Source organism: Enhydra lutris, unplaced genomic scaffold, assembly GCF_002288905.1.
Source record: "Enhydra lutris kenyoni isolate GAN:26980312 unplaced genomic scaffold, ASM228890v2 scaffoldscaffold44, whole genome shotgun sequence".
Lineage (NCBI taxonomy): Eukaryota > Metazoa > Chordata > Mammalia > Carnivora > Mustelidae > Enhydra > Enhydra lutris.
The window spans coordinates 14,587,649-14,605,443 of record NW_019154128.1 but is presented as its reverse complement, the minus strand read 5'-3'; the positions used below and the strand labels follow the sequence as shown (position 1 = coordinate 14,605,443).

At 37.5% G+C, this 17,795-nt stretch overlaps 1 protein-coding gene across 2 annotated transcripts in view; it reads left to right on the top strand.

The window, feature by feature from the left end:
• Positions 1-17,795, top strand: part of LOC111155839 (transmembrane protein 131) — a 216,665-nt gene that overhangs the window by 137,272 nt on the left and 61,598 nt on the right. The window contains exons 7-11 of one of the 2 annotated variants that reach the window (XM_022516255.1): positions 1,649-1,771; positions 5,803-5,883; positions 8,116-8,266; positions 8,369-8,425; positions 9,634-9,695. In XM_022516255.1, coding sequence (XP_022371963.1) covers positions 1,649-1,771; positions 5,803-5,883; positions 8,116-8,266; positions 8,369-8,425; positions 9,634-9,695 — 474 coding nt within the window. Of the gene's footprint in view, positions 1-1,648; positions 1,772-5,802; positions 5,884-7,233; positions 7,350-8,115; positions 8,267-8,368; positions 8,426-9,633; positions 9,696-17,795 lie in introns of those variants that run through there. The other variant, XM_022516256.1, reaches the window with a different exon arrangement.

The window sequence follows — 17,795 nt, the reverse complement described above, 5'->3', positions numbered from 1 at the left end:
CAGATTATGCTACTAGTAGATTATTGAGCAGGGATTCAAACCCATGTCTTTGTACCTACAATAACCATCCTCTTAACCACTGTGTTATACTGTGCTTGGAACACATTGGTTTAACTCCTTACTTAGCTAATGTCTTACTTGACAGTATCTATGATTTTGTTTTCAACATTCTTCTCCAGGACCCAGAACATACCATGTATCTTGAAAATTAGTGTCGCAGTAAACTGATTAGTCAGGCACCTGTGTTTATGTATGGTGAATAAGTCTTTAATGTTGTTTAGTAAGCAGCCTGCATAGATTAGTAACTTTGAAGTACCGTTTATATGACACTCATTTAACAAGAACCTCTTGAGTAAGTGAAGACTATTGTAAGAGTATTAAGACCTTTGCTCCACAAAGGCACCCCCAGTTGCCTAGGTAGTTGTGGCCAAGCTGGAACTACCTGAGGCTTGTGATCAGGTCATTCTCAAGGAGAGCCTCAGTGGCCACTGTCTTTCTTCACTTCTCCACATCTAATCTTTCACAAAGTTCCCCTCCTAAATATATCTTGAGTCTGTCTACCTCTCTTCTCTTCACTGCCATTGCTGTCTTCTAAGCCACCATTGCTTCTCTCTGGATGACACAGTAGCCTCCAACCAGCCCTCCACACCCCTTCAGTCCCTGCCATAGGCCATCATTCACTGTAATCAGAGTGACCTTCTGTGAACATAAATCACATCTAGTCAACTTGCCCATGGAAATCCTAATGTTGTCCTATTGCTCTTAGAACAAAATGTAAACTTCTGACCAAGGCCAACAAGGCTCTGAGGTTCTGACTCCCATAGCTCTGCCACCTAACCCCATGACCCTGCTTCTCATGGCATTCCTGGTCTTCAAACAAGTCAACCCGTTTCCTGCCTCATTCCCTTTGCATACTTCCCCTTGCCTGAATACACTCTCACTGCAGCTTTTTCTCATCTTGCTGGTGACATCAGCTCACATCACTTCCCCAGAGAAGATTGCTCTAACCGTGTTCTCTAAAAGAATATTCCCAGCCTCACCCCAGCCAGTTATTCTATATCACATTACCTGGTTTTTAGAACTTTTTTATTGTTACCTAGTCTGTTCCTCATACTAGAATATAAGGTGTATGGCAGCAGGCATACTATTTTTCTTATTCACTATTAAATCATTCACTATGTGTATATTTATGCCTAGCACATCGTAGGCACTTAATAAATATTTGTCATTTGAATGACTGGCTCACCCTGTTTAGTAAGTAAACCCAGGGCCTTGCCTTCCCATGTTGGTATGACCTGGAGCTGAGCTTGATATTTGAGAAATTCCTTGGGCCCTAGATCCATCTCCTTATGGTTAGAGTAAGGAAATCTTTTGAGTCCCTATTTTCTTCTTTCGTCTCTTCTATGAGCTCATGAAGGCCTGCTATCATTTTAATTTCTGATATAGAAATAATTCCAAATACACATATATATGTAGTAAATCAAATATGTAGCCAAATCAAGTATAGAAACTACACGTGTGCTCTTTTTAAATTGGTTAAGATTTGTCCATCTAAATAAGACTCACTCGTTTTCCCTGGATCTATCAGTTATAACTATAAAAATGTTAATTATCAGAGCAACTCAGATTTTTTTCATCTTTGAAATAGGTATTTGGTGTTGGGGTTCCAAACCCATATCGATTGAGGCCATTCCTTGGGGCCAGAGTTCCTGTGAACAGCAGTTTCTCACCTATAATAAACATACACAATCCTCACAGTGAGCCTTTACAGGTGAGTTTATGATGGTGATTTTGAATGAGTTTCATTTGGGCAAAAACTAATGCTTAGCATGAAATCTCAGTCTGAGTTTTCAAGACTGTTTGAAATAGTGGGGTTGAATGGATGCATCACAGTGGTGGAGGCTTTCTTTTAGTGCAGCTTTCTGCGGTTGGAGTTTTGGATCACAGTAGTCCAGGTATTGAATTTTGGGGACCACTTCTAAAACTGTGTTTCCTCTGGTATTAGATTTTAACAGGTCTACATTTAACTTAGGAGTTCAGCTACACAAGGCCACTACTTTTCTAGTATGACATAAATTTTTTATAACACTGTTCATGCTTACTTTTGGTAATAAGTTTTTGGTGATGGCGGCCTGGAAATTGAAGTCCAAGGGAAGGGTAATACAGAATCATGATTAAAAGCAAACATATTTTTTTTATTTTAAAAGTCCACTCCTGATCTTACTCAGTCTGTTAGTACTGAGTGTTTTCAAGTTTGAAATCTCCTCACTAGTTCCTCGTCTCTGGCACAGTGGGAGTGGCTGATGTTCCTCCCTTATGTACTTCCTAAGATCTCCACCTGCATCCCCAGTGACTTCCAGCTACGTGACATTTGCTGCCTCTTGTGTCATCTGGTTGGAAGGAGATGTGGATGCTTTCCAGAATAGTCCATAATATCCACACCCAGAGTTCTTGAGGACCAGTGCTGCAGGCCTTAACAGTAGTTTGAACATAGCCATTGGAGGGAAAGCACTACATATTGTCGTGAACTGCAGAGCTTTCACAGCCAGAATGGCTCTTGTCATCCCAGAACCGCTGGTAGAAATGTTCATAAACAGAAAGTGAGGAAGAGTATAGTGAGATTTTTAGAACATGAATTGTGAAATTATATGCTGAATTAGCAAGAAAGGGGTTTCTCCCCGACACTTATAACATTTGGTGAGCATAGCTACTCATAAGAATATTCTGCCCAAATTTTAATGATTTTTTAGCTAGATATCTTTGTTACAAAAGAAGAAAATGCCTTTCTGTCCTGTTTTTACAAGTGAAAAGTGTTTCCTCTTCATCATCAGTTGATCATTTATATCCTTGTGGCTAACTTTAGGTAATTGTGTATTTTCCCTGTTCTGACTAATTTTTATGACAAATTATACAGAAATCTCATAAATTCCTGTTGCTTTCTTTCCTTGTCTGTTTTCAGTCAACTGATTTTTGTTGTTGTTAATCTGGGCTTTTTCCAGTTACTACATTTTAATGAAGAATATATCCCACACTGGACTTGGCACCAGCACACAGGAGAGCAAATGGAAAAGCCAAAGCTGCCCTCTTAGAACCAGTACAGATTATTTATCTGGAAGGCACTTTAACCTGATGGTTCTGTGTTATACTGTGTCATTAGTCTTATCCTTAAATTTAAGAAAATACTGTAAATCACAGGTTGCATCTGATTTGATAAAGCACAAACATGAGTATGTTCTCACTGCGCAAAAAAAAAAAAAGTTAACTCAAACATGTGAAGCAAAAATCCTCTTGAGTTCCAATTTTTAATCCAGTGCTATCCAATAGAACTTTCTTCAATGATATATCTGTATCTGCTCTGTCCAGCATAGCAGCCACCAGCCACATGTGGCTAATGAGCAGTTGAATTTGTGGCTAGGGTGGCTAAGAAACTGAACATTTCATTTTATTTTATTTCAGTTAAATTTAAATAACCACATAGCTGATAACTGTTGTATTAGCACAGCTCTAGTCCCAAACCCCCCCTTATAGATACTATCCGGTATGATCTTGGTGTGTCTTGTTAGACCCTTTTCAATGCATTTGCATATATATATATATGTGGACACAAAAATAAACATTCTTGTGCAGTTTTTTTTTTATATAAATTATATTCTCTATTGTTGGCTTCCTTTTTTTCTGTATGTTGTTTAATTAGAATAAATATTACTGGACTTAAAGTCAGGAATATGTTGTGTTCCTAGTTTTAATGTGATCTTTCCTTTGAATTTTATAGTGTAGCCTTTTTCTGTCCCCATTTCCTTATTCCTTTCCCTACAATCAGTAGTCTACGTTTTAATCTTCTGTTTCCACACATTGTTGTGCTTGTTTCCTTAATACCTTGGAAGAATAAACAAAATAGTATGTGATATCGTCTGGTTTTTCAGCAGAGTTTCTACAGTCACTCCATCAGTTTAGATGGTATCACTATTAATACAACTGGGACTATAGGGGAACACTGTAATAAAACAGAAAGCAGGCAATAATACTCAAAGAAAATCTTAGCTTGTTAGTCTTTGCTAAATGTGTTATTTTAACAATATACACCAAAAACCTTGAAGTTTATACTAAAATATTGCTGTTTTTCCTGCTTTGTCTTTTTTTTATGAATTCCTTAAGGACTTATGTGGTAAAACAAGTGAAGGTCTTCCACCCATTCTTTTACTTTGCCCCAAATTTGTATTAAGAATATTCTTGGGGTGCCTGAATGGCTCAGCCAGTTAAGCGGCCAACTCTTGATTTCAGCTCAGGTCACAATCTCAGGGTTGTGGGACCAAGCCCCACCAACGACTTAGCGCGAAGTCCACTTGTCTCTCTCCCTCCACTCCTTCCCCCACTTGCGTGCACTCACTCTCTCTATCCCTATCTCTATCTCTAAAATAAATAAATAAAATCTTTTTTAAAAATTTTTTTAAAAAAATTAAGTATATTCTTTCTTTTTAAGAGGCTGGATTACCTGCTCTTAAAGGAAAGTCTCCTGCCATATGACCCATTCTATCCCTAGGTATTTACCAAAGAGAAGAGAAAGCAGATGTTCACACAAAGACTTATAGAAATGCAGTGTTCATAGCAGCTTTATCTGTAATGACCAAAAACTGGAAGCAATCCAAATGTCCATCAGTAGGTGAATGGATCAAAAATTGTGGCATCACCATAACATAGAAAAGAACTATTAATACATACAGTAACATGATCAATCTCAAAATAATTACACTGAGTAAAAGCAGCTAGGACAAGTGTGCATACTGTATGATTCCATTTATATAAAGCTCTAGAAATTCAAACTAATCTTGAATGGCCAGACACAGCCCATTGGTTGGCTAGGGGGTGTGAGGGAGCAGAAAGAGACAGTTAGATTACAAAGGTCATGAAGAAAATTTGGAGGAAGGGTTATATTTAATGTCTTAATTGCAGTGGTAGCTCCACACCTATATATGTATATCAGAATTTATCAAGTTGTGCACTTGAAATATGGTAGTTTATTGTACATCAGTTATAGCTCAGCAAAATCATGAGTATAGGTGCAAGCCACAGAGGTATTAACAGTTCCTTTGATTTTTGCCGCCAAGAGAAACCAAATACTGTCATACTGCATTAAAAATGTTACATATATCCCAGAATGATGCATTCTTCACTATTTCACTATTATAGTAGTTGTTGGATCTGCTGCTAAATCTTGATATAAATGTGTGACTGAAAAAAGCACTGTGTTGGGCACCTGGGTAGCTCAGTTGGTTAAGTGACTGCCTTCGGCTCAGGTTGTGATCCTGGAGTCCCAGAACCGAGTCCCACATTGGGCTCCCTGCTCAGTGGGGAGTCTGCTTCTCCCTCTGACCCTTCACCTTCTCATACGCTCTCTCTCTTTCTCTCTCATTTTCTCTCTCTCAAATAAATAAAATCTTAAAAAAAAAAAAGGTACCATGTTACTATAAAAAGTACAAAAATTGTATTTCCATAAACTGTTTTTCCTTCGGAAAAAAAGGTGTTCTGTGGATGGATTTTCTTTAATCCAGTGTCCGATATAACTATACTCTAAATTTAATATTTGGAAGTTACTTTGTTTTAATAAAAAATAACCACCATTGGTCACACATATGAATCACTGACTCCAGTGATAAGACATGATACTTATCCTACTTTTATATCTGTAAATGTTTTTAAGTTGTTCTAAGACACAGGATGTCAGACGTATTTCTGTTTAACAGCAAATCAGTTGCATTGAGAATGTGATTTTGAACTTAACCATCACATGCTGTTTTGTCGTAGGTTGTAGAAATGTACTCTAGTGGAGGAGATCTTCACCTAGAACTTCCAACGGGTCAACAAGGAGGTACCAGAAAACTGTGGGTGAGTGATGGTGTATTTTTCTCTCATGTGTGGTCACATGGAACCAATTATGTTCTTAAATACACCAGAAATTATACACCACATTTATCAGCTGTATAAATGTGGGTGACTTTCCCTTAATTATATCTTAATTTTAAACTTAAATCAGATATATTTGAAAATTAGATGATACATGGAGAGAAAAGTATAAGTAGTAATTTTTGGGAAGAGCAATGAACAAAATTAGTGGGAGCTTTAACCCACTCTGTGAAAAGGAAGAGATTTCAACTATTCTTTCATAGAATTATATTGGTAATGTTGTCTCTGAATATAGTCATTTATAATGTGCTTTATACCAAGATTTTAAAAAAAAACCTGTGGGAAAGATCCATTATATGTTTGAGATAGAGAATTGAACATGCAGATTTATTGTTGATAGTGATGACATTTTCAAAGAGAATGTAGTCAAGCCCTCGTGACAATTTAGAACATTTTAAATTCTCAGGTAATTTACATCCACCTTTAATATTACTGAATAGTCAATACTAGTTTGTGTCAATTCTTAGAGAACCACTTAGAGAATATTGGCAAATATTAGCCAAGTCAGTGAATATGTAGCAACTACCTTATTTGTACAGTTTCCTGTCATCAGAGGGTTTTTCTTTAAATGTTATTTTCCACACCTTAATCAAAGAGGGGAAAAGCATAGGAGGTGCAGTTCTTGTACCGAGGGCACTCAGATCGCTTATCATCCATAATTGGAGACAACAAACTTTACTGGTATGAGTAAATTCAGAATATCAAATTTATTTATTAATTGCTCTATTAAACACACCTAGCCTCTTGTTCGTCTTCTGACCAGTCTCATCCTAGGAAGGGATGCAGAGGGAACATTTTTAGAATGTTGACTTGAGCAATTAGAAATAGATTTGTCAGGGATTTGGTTAACTCCTCCGATACAGGAACACATTAGCAGATAGAAATATGTAATGGATGGTTCATGTATATCCTTTCACAAAAATATTTTATCTCGAAATTATGTTATTGTTTGAAAAGCCTTTGGGAGAAATCGTATTTAAAACAGTGCTTCAGAGAATTAACTATAAGCTATTCAACTTGTATTCTAATTCTAGATAGAAGAACTAAGAATTTACTGTGAAATATAATTGGTAACCAAAAAACATCAGAGAATTGAGATTTCTCATTATTTAGGAACTGTGATCAATGGTAGCAGAGATGGCATAATGTTTTAAGACTCCCAGTGGCTACAAGAAAAGATAAAGTTATTCTTATTCCTACAAACCTAGAGTAAGAAAAGTCAGTTGGCCTTGACCTCACCCTCAGCCCATTTACAGTGTACATAAGAAAAGCCCAGAGACCAGTCAGCTCCCTAGAGATGGGGAAGTGGATGGTGCATCTCTAGTGGCCCCAGGAGGGTTCCAATCACTTCTTTCCTACTTTGAGGCTAAAAAGTTAAGAGAATAGAGGTAAGTGATGACCAGTAAATTCTATATCACAGGGATCTCCTCAAATATACCAAAAGGTGGGTGGAGAGAAATTCTGGTGGTCCCAAGGAAGCCAGATTGTTGTAAAACCAGGAAAAAGTACATCTAAAAAGAAATTTTTCTTTTCCTGATGAATCTTCCTTCTAGTGTATTTCTGAATGTTCTGTCGTTCCAGGCCTAAAAATGTTTGCTATCTTACTTGCTAAGAGTCTTACTGAAAGCAGTTGGTGAACTGCGATTGCCTGGGAAGCTTTGTTGTGTTTAGTTTTAAATGCAAGGACACTTTCATTTAAAGAGCTCTCTCAGTTATTATTTAAAGAAATTTCTGTAGACTTCTGGAAAAGCATTTCCCTCCAATAGTGACATGTCTATTTGTTAGAGAATTTTAGGAATGAATTGTATACACAAACATCACGTTAAAGAATAAATGATTTATAGAATAATTCAGTCTTTTAATGATAATTTTGCAACTGACAGTTTGTTTCCAGATGATTTTTTTTCTTTGCTTGATTTTTTATATCATGCTTCATCAATTCTAAGATGCACTTTTTTTTTTCACATTTGATGTTTTTCAAAATTGGAGTGTGTTACGATCCATGGAATATATTTAAATGGCAATGTGGTTTTTTTCTTAGTAGACATATAAAATAATAATGCATCTTTCAGTCATTCTCATCTTATTCACTAAACTGTGGTGGTTTTGGAACATTACAAAATCTGTGCTACGTATGGTCTGTTAACTTGTCAGGAGATCCCTCCTTATGAAACCAAGGGAGTGATGAGAGCCAGCTTTTCATCCAGAGAAGCAGATAACCACACAGCCTTCATCAGAATAAAAACGAATGCTTCAGACAGCACGGAGTTTATCATTCTTCCTGTTGAGGTAGAAGTTACAACAGGTTAGTAGAAAACCGAAGGAGCTGCAAATGTGTTTGTTTTGTTTTAGTACATCTTACACTGGGCAAAGTAAAATCTAATGGTTTACTTTTCTCTTTTCCAAGCTCCTGGAATTTATTCCTCAACCGAAATGTTAGATTTTGGTACACTACGAACACAAGGTAAAGAAAAGAGACAGTATTTTTCTAAGTCTTTATAAAAAAAAAAAAAAAAAAAAAAAAACCTCTCTGTTCAGAACAGTGCTGAATGGCTGACTCTTCTTTAACTCTTTGGTAACTCAGCTTTGGGAGTTACCTTTGTGAGTTACACAATCTCGTAGAAACCTACTGTTGGGAACTCCGAGCCCTCATGAGTTCATACCCCATTCCTCTGAGGGACACCATTGCCTAGCAGGTGGGAAAGCAAGGTTGTGAGATAAGTGAAGTCTTCTAAACAGAACAATGAGGCAGAAGTTATAGTTTCTGAGTTTTTTAATCTAGTTTGTCACATATTCAGTTATGCTGAATCTTTTTTTTAATAGTAAAATAGGGGCGCCTAGGTGGCTCAGTGGGTTAAACCTCTGCCTCCGGCTCGGGTCATGATCTCAGGGTCCTGGGATCGAGCCCCACATCGGGCTCTCTGCTCAGCGGGGAGCCTGCTTCCCCCTCTCTCTCTGCCTGCCTCTCTGCCTACTTATGATCTCTCTCTCTCTGTGTCAATATAAATAAATAAAATCTTTTTAAAAAAAATTTTTTAAATCTTTAAAAAAATAAAAAATAGTAAAATAAAAAATAAACTATTTCTGGATTCTTAGAAGTAGATTATGCCATTTTATTATTAATTTTATTAATATTTTATTATTAACATTAATTATTCAGTTATATTATAATAACATAATGTTAAATTTGCCCCAGATGTTCAAAGAAAGTATTCGATTTCTAAAATTGAAATCGCTCAAGTTTAAGGATTTATTAAGAAAAAAATAGAAATAGTTATAATTTGGGATTTCTGTGGGTCATGTATAATTAGAATTTGGTTGTTTAGGATTGAAGACCCCTTTTTGAAAACTAGATTTGGTTTTAATGTGATAATTTCACATTGCACATTAATTTGCTTCCTTATGCTTTCCTGGAAAACTGAAAGATTAGTAATAATGTCTAATTCCACTAAAAAATTATGTTTTGTTTTTCTGGTTATTTAGGAGGGCATGGTTCTTGTAATACACTGTATCCTTATGAGCTGGGTAGGATCACATTCTTTTTACTAATGTAATTGTAGTTCTTTTTCATGTTCTAGAATAGGTTCAGTCTCATATCTAATAAGGTAAAAATTCTAGCTTGCTGTAAAGCACACATGTTAAAGAAATATTTCTTTTCTTCAATTTTAACAGATCTACCAAAAGTTTTAAACCTTCATTTATTAAATTCAGGAACAAAAGATGTACCAATAACAGTAAGTTTTTATCTATTTTCTCCAAATTTATATATTCTCTGTTTTTAAACTTAAGAGAAAGTTAAAAATAATTAAACTCCTCTTCTAAATGATTCTGTTTTATGGTGGCCTAGTGTAGTTGGGTTCTAAGTGTGATGTGAGAAACCTGTTCTTCCTCTAACCACCTTTAAAGATGAGAAGGAAAGTCGATGATCTTCCCCAAGCCAAGTCTGAACCAAAGTCCCTGAGGTTCTTCTTTAGGTGTCATTTAAGAAGCTTATGGATTCTGATAAATCCTAGGATGTGTGCCATGTGCAAAGAAAAACGGGTTATAACGATTCCATCAGGTTTAGCTGTTAGACGTAAGGTATGGGTAAGTAAAGAGAGAGGGGTAGAAAGGGTTCAGATGAGTTGGGAAATAATAATAAAGCAAAGAGATATGGTAGGTAATGTGAGAATGCTGTTAGTATTTGTCCAAAGTATCCTTCTAACTGGCAACTACTACAGCATGCTAGATAGCAGACTACAAACCAGGGTCGTCTTTTCCCCTCACACATGCACATGAAACAAGTGAATTTTAGGCCTTACAGGGGAATTGGGGAGCCATTACACGATTTTAGGGGAAAAAAGAGAGAGAGAGAGACCCAAATTTTGCTTTGGTCCACAACTTTACCTCCTGGTGAAGTCCTGAAGATACAAATATAGGAAATAATGGAAAAAGAAAGTACATTTTTATTATAATTTGTGCTAATGTCAGTAGCCTAAAATCAGAGAATTCTGATAAAATGAGATGCATCAAATAGTCATGAGACTTAGGGACCTTTGTCCATCCATGGCCAAACCCAGAGTTTTTAGCCAGCTGGTATCATGGACCAAAGAGAGGAGAGTTTGCAAATCCTAAATGAGGGAGCGAGAGACGGTCATCCCGGGTAACCATATTTTAATGTACAGTAACTGTGCTCATTGATCATAGTCCAGGAAGTGTCCTGCTGTCTGACCTAGTATTTTTTGCTGCTAAATAGAAGAACTAGGGAGATGGGGTCTGGTAGGGAGCTTCCCCGACTCTACTCTGGGCTGAAACTGCCCCACTTGGAGTTCCTGCCTGTCCATTGTTGGCAGGCTGAGAGGAACCTGTGGTACAGTTGCCTGGGTCTGCTGTGATTCACACCCGTCCTTCTCAGGGGGTCCTTACGTGTTGGGACCCCACCACAGATGACAAGGAACAGCTCTTTTGACCCGGCCACCCTGGTACCATTGAAACAAAACACAACAGTATGAACAGCAGCATTATATCTCTTTGTTTTGTTATTTTTCTTTTTAAATAGCAGTTTTAGTGAAATATTTTTATATGCTTGCTTTTAAAAAAACTTTTTTTGATTCAGTTTTTTAAAAGATTACCATCGAAGTCTCTGTGGAATGAACTCACCATGTTCTCCAGTAATGACCTTTTACATAAGAAAATACTACAGTGAATAGTTCTGTTGTATGATATCTTTGTAATTCCTATTTTAGCAATAATTAATTACGTTTTCCTAAATACGTAATGCTGATTGTTACTATATTGAGGGGCTAGGGACTGATTTTGTCTCTTTAACTATATTGACATTTTCAAAGTATATGGAAAAATGAGCAAAAGAAGAGCAGTGTAAATGTTTATAAAGATGTGAGTTATATGTGTGTTAATATGAACACCCTTCTGGACAAGGACCGTTCTGTAATAATATACTTGTTTTCTTTGTTTGATGTTAAAATACCTGTTGTCTTATAAAGGTAGCAGTGTTTTGTTATTGTTGTTTTCCAGTAGAATGAGTTGGGAAGTATTCTCTCCTCTTCTATTTTTGGGAAGAGTTTGGAAGAACTGGTGTTAACTCTTTTTAAATGTTTGGTAGAATTCACCAATGATGTCCTGTGAGCCTGGGCTTCTCTTTGTGGGAAGTTTTAAAATTCAGTCTCTTTAGGCCTATTCAGATTGTCTGTTTCTTCTTGCCTCACTTTCAGTGGCTTTTGTCTTCCTAGAGATTTTGTCACTGTGTCTCAAGTTTCTAATTGGTTGGTGTACCAGTGTTCATAGTATTCCCTTATGATTCTTTTGTCCCTGTGAAGTAGGTAGCAATGTCCCGTTTTTCATTCTTGATTTTAGTAAGTTAGTCTTCTCTGTATTTAAAGATGGTTTTGGTCAGTCTAGCTAAAGGTTTGTCACTTCTGTTGATCCTTTGAAAGAGGGCAGCTGGGTGGCTCCATCGGTTAAGCCTCTGCCTTCGGTAGCACATGATCCCACAATCCTGGGATCAAGTCCTACATTGGGCTGCCTCCTTGGCAGGGAGTCTGTTGCTCTCTCTCTCTATTTCTTTGTCAAGTAAGTAAATAAAATCTTTAAAAGAATTAATTTTTGGTTTTGTTAATTTTCTCTATTTTTCTTTGTCTGTCATTAAAACATCCTTTAGCTGATGAGTAAAGATGGTAGAGAGTAGGAGAACCCCTTTGTTCCCTTGATACCATTATCCTCACATTTGCAAACTAAAGAAATAGAAATCTGTTAGAGTTCCCTCTCCAACCATGAACACACACACATTCTAGGTTGTACCAGTCAATGAAATGCAAAGGCCTCTGTATCACTAAAATTTAACATTTTAAAATCTTTCTTTACCCAGAATTATGATTGTTTTTGTTAAAAAATTTCTGAGTTCGTTTATCTGGGTTTCCTCCATAATAGAATATAATTCCTTCTGCTAGATTTGTTTAGATTCTATTGGCTACAACCTGCTTACCTTCCTTGAACTTTTTGATACTGATTTCTTCTTTAGCCCATTTGGCTACATAGAGCACATTTACTGTATCCGTGGTAGTATATCCACCACTCCTCCCAGCCCTTTTTCTCTTGGGTGAGCTCAAGTGCTTTCTCCACTGGGAAAGCCTCTCCTAGCACAGCTTCCTGGCAGCACACTGGAAGATCCCTCTTGTGCTGCAGACGGCAGCTCTTCTCCTGTAGGGCAGACACTGACTGTCACTGATGGATCACCTGGCTGTTGCCTCAGTTCGAGATATCTGATAATTTTTATTTTTGTGTGTTCTCCATGCTGTTTGTCCATGGTTGGTTTCTTCTGTCCTTGGGACGCCATTGCACAGGGCAGGGTTGTTGTGAGAGCTTTCTTGTTGGGCACACTTGACGCCTGCAGTCACTTCTCCAAATGTGAGGGTTTAGAGATTTGATGGGAAAATGACTTTACTTAGCCCAAGCAATTTTGTCCAACTTTTTACATACAGTGAACGGACCAAAACAAATGTCTTTTGGGACGCCTGGATGGCTCAGTCACCCAGGTGTCTGCCTTCAGCTCAGGTCACGATCCTGGGGTCCTGGGATAGAGCCCCGCATCAGACTCCATGCTCAGGAGGGTGTCTACTTCTCCCACTGCCTGCCTCTCCCCTGCTTGTGCTCTCTCTAACAAATAAATAAATAAAATCTTGTTTTTTAAATGCCTTTTTCAATAAACATTTTCTTAAAAATGAAATTATCAATCATAAGAATATGAATGAAAAAATACCATAGTTAGGAAAGAGAAGGAAATTCAGTTATAAAAGAGAAGGAAAGAGGCTCATGTTCCTCCTTTTTCTTAGAGTTTTAGGATACATTATAAGTCAACATTTTTGTTCTTACTATGGGTCAGGCACTATGCTAGGTTCTTTACATGGATTACCTTATTTAATACATGGATCACCTTATTTAATACAACAGTCCTATAACATACACAGGTTCTGATTTTCCAAAGAAGGTAAACTGGAAGAGATTATGCTAAGTGAAATAAGTCAAGCAGAGAGAGTCAATTATCATATGGTTTCACTTATTTGTGGAGCATAACAAATAGCATGGAGGACAAGGGGAGATGGAGAGGAAAAGGGAGTTGAGGGAAATTGGAAGGGGAGGTGAACCATGAGAGACTATGGACTCTGAAAAACAACCTGAGAGTTTTGGAGGGGCAGGGGGTAGGAGGTTGGGGGAACCAGGTGGTGGGTATTAGAGAGGGCACGGATTGCATGGAGCACTGGGTGTGGTGTAAAAACAATGAATACTGTTACGCTGAAAAGAAATTAAAAAAAAAAAAAAACTTTTTTTAAAGACTTCTTCAACCATAAAAACTCAAAAGTTACTTAAAAGTATATTAGTATATAATGACACCAATCAAGTCTTTGCAAATATATCATTTTAATTTCATATTTAGTATTTCTCCTAAAATCCTATTGATCTATAATACCTGTCTGTATATCTGCATCTGTAGCTACCCGTGTATGTATTTTTTCTAATATCCAGAGCCTAAACTTGCCAGTGTTTTGGTAGTCTTGTCATATTTCCTCATTCATTCTTCCTTTATTCACCCAGTAAATATTTAATGAGCGTCAGCTATATGCCAGCTTCTGTGCTAAGTACTGAAAACACAGCAGTAAATCAAACAACCAAGGTTTCCACCCCTATTAAGCTCACTTTTTAGCTGGGAGACTGATGACCAGTATACAATATAATTGTAAATTGAACCAAGTTCTAACAAAAAAAGAAACAGAATGGCATGTAAGTGGGGGGAGGGAGATGGTTTAGATAGGGTTGTCTCTGAGGAGCTGACATTTGAGGTAATAACTGAAGAGTAAGCAGTTGGCACCCATAAGAGAAGCTGGCAGATGAAAGTTCCCATCAAAGGGAACAGCAAGTGCAAAAGCCTGAGGCAGGAACAGCTTTGGATGTCATGGGAAACAAGGAAGGGTTGAATGTATAAGGTGAGGGCCAGAGAGTTAATCATGGCTTTCTGGGCTTTGGGAAGTATTTAGATTTTGTTATAAGTGCAACAGCAAATTACAGAATTTTAAGCAAGGGAGTGACATCATCTGATTTGTAAAGGTCATCATCTGTGTTGTAAAGGTCATAGTAGCTACTTTGTGCAGAACGCACTACGTAGAGTTAGGAGTCTGTTGCGCTGGTCCACTTGAGATGGTGTTAGCTTAGACTGCTTACCTTATCGGCCAGGGGACAAGCCCATCTACCATGGAAACTGAGTTTTAAGAGAGCTTCCTAAGGTTTTTTTTCCCCTTTCTGCATAGCATGCCAGACATAGAGACTGACACATTTTTTTTTTTAATTTTATTTTTTATAAACATATAATATATTTTTATCCCCAGGGGTATAGGTCTGTGAATCGCCAGGTTTACACACTTCACAGCACTCGCCGTAGCACATACCCTCCCCAATGTCCATAACCCCACCCCCCCTCTCCTAATCCCCCCCCCATCAACCCTCAGTTTGTTTTGTGAGATTAAGAGTCACTTATGGTTTGTCTCCCTCCCAATCCCATCTTGTTTCATTTACTCTTCTCCTACCCCCTTAACCCCCCATGTTGCATCTCCTCTCCCTCATATCAGGGAGATCATATGATAGTTGTCTTTCTCCGATTGACTTATTTCGCTAAGCATGATACCCTCTAGTTCCATCCATGTCGTCGCAAATGGCAAGATTTCATTTCTTTTGATGGCTGCATAGTATTCCATTGTGTATATATACCACATCTTCTTTATCCATTCGTCTGTTGATGGACATCTAGGTTCTTTCCATAGTTTGGCTATCATAGACATTGCTGCCCCTTCGGATCACTACGTTTGTATCTTTAGGGTAAATACCCAGCAGTGCAATTGCTGGGTCATAGGGTAGTTCTATTTTCAACATTTTGAGGAACCTCCATGCTGTTTTCCAGAGTGGTTGCACCAGCTTGCATTCCCACCAACAGTGTAGGAGGGTTCCCCTTTCTCCGCATCCTCGCCAGCATCTGTCATTTCCTGACTTGTTAATTTTAGCCATTCTGACTCTCATCATCAAGACAGCATGGTACGGGACGCCTGGGTGGCTCAGTTGGTTAAGCAGCTGCCTTCGGCTCGGGTCATGATCCCAGCGTCCTGGGATCGAGTCCCACATCGGGCTCCTTGCTCATCAGGGAGCCTACTTCTCCCTCTGCCTCTGCCTGCCATTCTGTCTGCCTGTGCTTGCTCTCTCTCCCTCTCTCTCTCTGACAAATAAATAAAATCTTAAAAAAAAAAAAAAAAGCCAGCATGGTACTGGCACAAAAACAGACACATAGATCAATGGAACAGAATAGAGAGCCCAGAAATAGACCCTCAACTCTATGGTCGACTAATCTTCGACAAAGCAGGAAAGAATGTCCAATGGAAAAAAGACAGCCTCTTCAATAAATGGTGTTGGGAAAATTGGACGGCCACATGCAGAAAAATGAAATTGGACCATTTCCTTACACCACACACGAAAATAGACTCAAAATGGATGAAGGACCTCAATGTGAGAAAGGAATCCATCCAAATCCTTGAGGAGAACACAGGCAGCAACCTCTTCGACCTCAGCCGCAGCAACATCTTCCTAGGAACATCGCCAAAGGCAAGGGAAGCAAGGACAAAAATGAACTATTGGGATTTCATCAAGATCAAACGCTTTTGCACAGCAAAGGAAACAGTTAACAAAACCAAAAGACAACTGACAGAATGGGAGAAGATATTTGCAAATGACATATCAGATAAAGGGCTAGTGTCCAAAATCTATAAAGAACTTAGCAAACTCAACACCCAAAGAACAAATAATCCAATCAAGAAATGGGCAGAGGACATGAACAGACATTTCTGCAAAGAAGAAATCCAGATGGCCAACAGACACATGAATAAGTGCTCCATATCACTTGGCATCAGGGAAATACAAATCAAAACCACAATGAGATATCACCTCACACGAGACTGACACATTTTTAAAAGTGCCCCTGCCTCTGTCCATTTCACAGATATGTAACATCTTAATCAGAAGCTGGAGGGTTTTTTAATTCCCCTTCAGGGAATTCAGAGTCTCTTCATCTTTCTAGATATGGGAACCCTAAAGCAAGTGTCTCAAAATAAAAGTTTCTTACCTGCAGTTGGACAAGATACCTAGTTCAAGCCTACCTGACATTGATGGTGTATAATGCAACTCTGAGAATATGATTTTTCTCAACACTTAGAAAACATTACTGTGGTATAAATGATGGAATACATTTGCATAAGATATCTTAAGAGAAACATTTGCATAAAGTTTCCTTACTGATAATGAATAAGAAACACGGATATATTTGTCAGTTTTACCACTGTCAACTTGATGTGAGCTTTAGTGAATTTGTGTAGCTACTGTTAAAAATACAATTGTTATATTCTGAAAGGTTTTCTCCTTACTTGCTCATATGTTTTTGTAAGTAGTTTTAGAGTGCCTGGACCTTTGAATCTTACTTGAGAGTTACTGAGCTTTAATTGGGTATGAATATCATGAGAAAAAGCAAGAACTATATTTAGAACATGTGCAAGCTGCCTTTCCTGGGAATCTTGCCAAATTTTTTCCACTTCTCAATTATCTTTAGTAAGCAACAGTTAGTGACTGATACTAAAACAGATTGTTAGTGTGAATATGCTTAATACAAGTTAATGATTATGTATTTTTCCTTTAAAGCCACCAGAATGAGCCAACTATTTAAGTGTTTTGTTTGTTTGGCCGTGTTTTTGTTTCCTTGGAAAATGAATTTTAACTGGTTTAGGGTTGGGTGTTTGTTTTTTTTAATGATAATAAGTGAACAGATCATTCGTATAAAACACAAATCAATTAAATACTTACTATTGCTATAATATATATACATATATATTATATATGTAATAATTCTGAATATAAAAATTTTCCTCTGGTAAGGAAAATCTTAAAGTAATATGTTTCATGTAAGAAAAACATTTTTCATCAAGTATTCTAAGATCTCACTTCTTACAGTGACTATATATTTTTAATTTAAGTTCAATTTAATTAACATATATTGTAATTAGTTTCAGGGGTAGAATTTAGTGATTCATCAGTTGCATATAACACCCATTGCTCATTACATCAAGTGCCCTCCTTAATGCCCATCACCCAGTTACCCTATTCCCCGACCCACCTCTGCTTCAGCAGCCCTCAATTTGTTTCTTATAGTTAAGAGCCTCTTATGGTTTGCCTCCCTTTCTGTTTTCATCTTATTTTATTTTCCTTCCCTTCCCCTATGTTCATCTGTTTTGTTTCTTAAATTCCACATACGA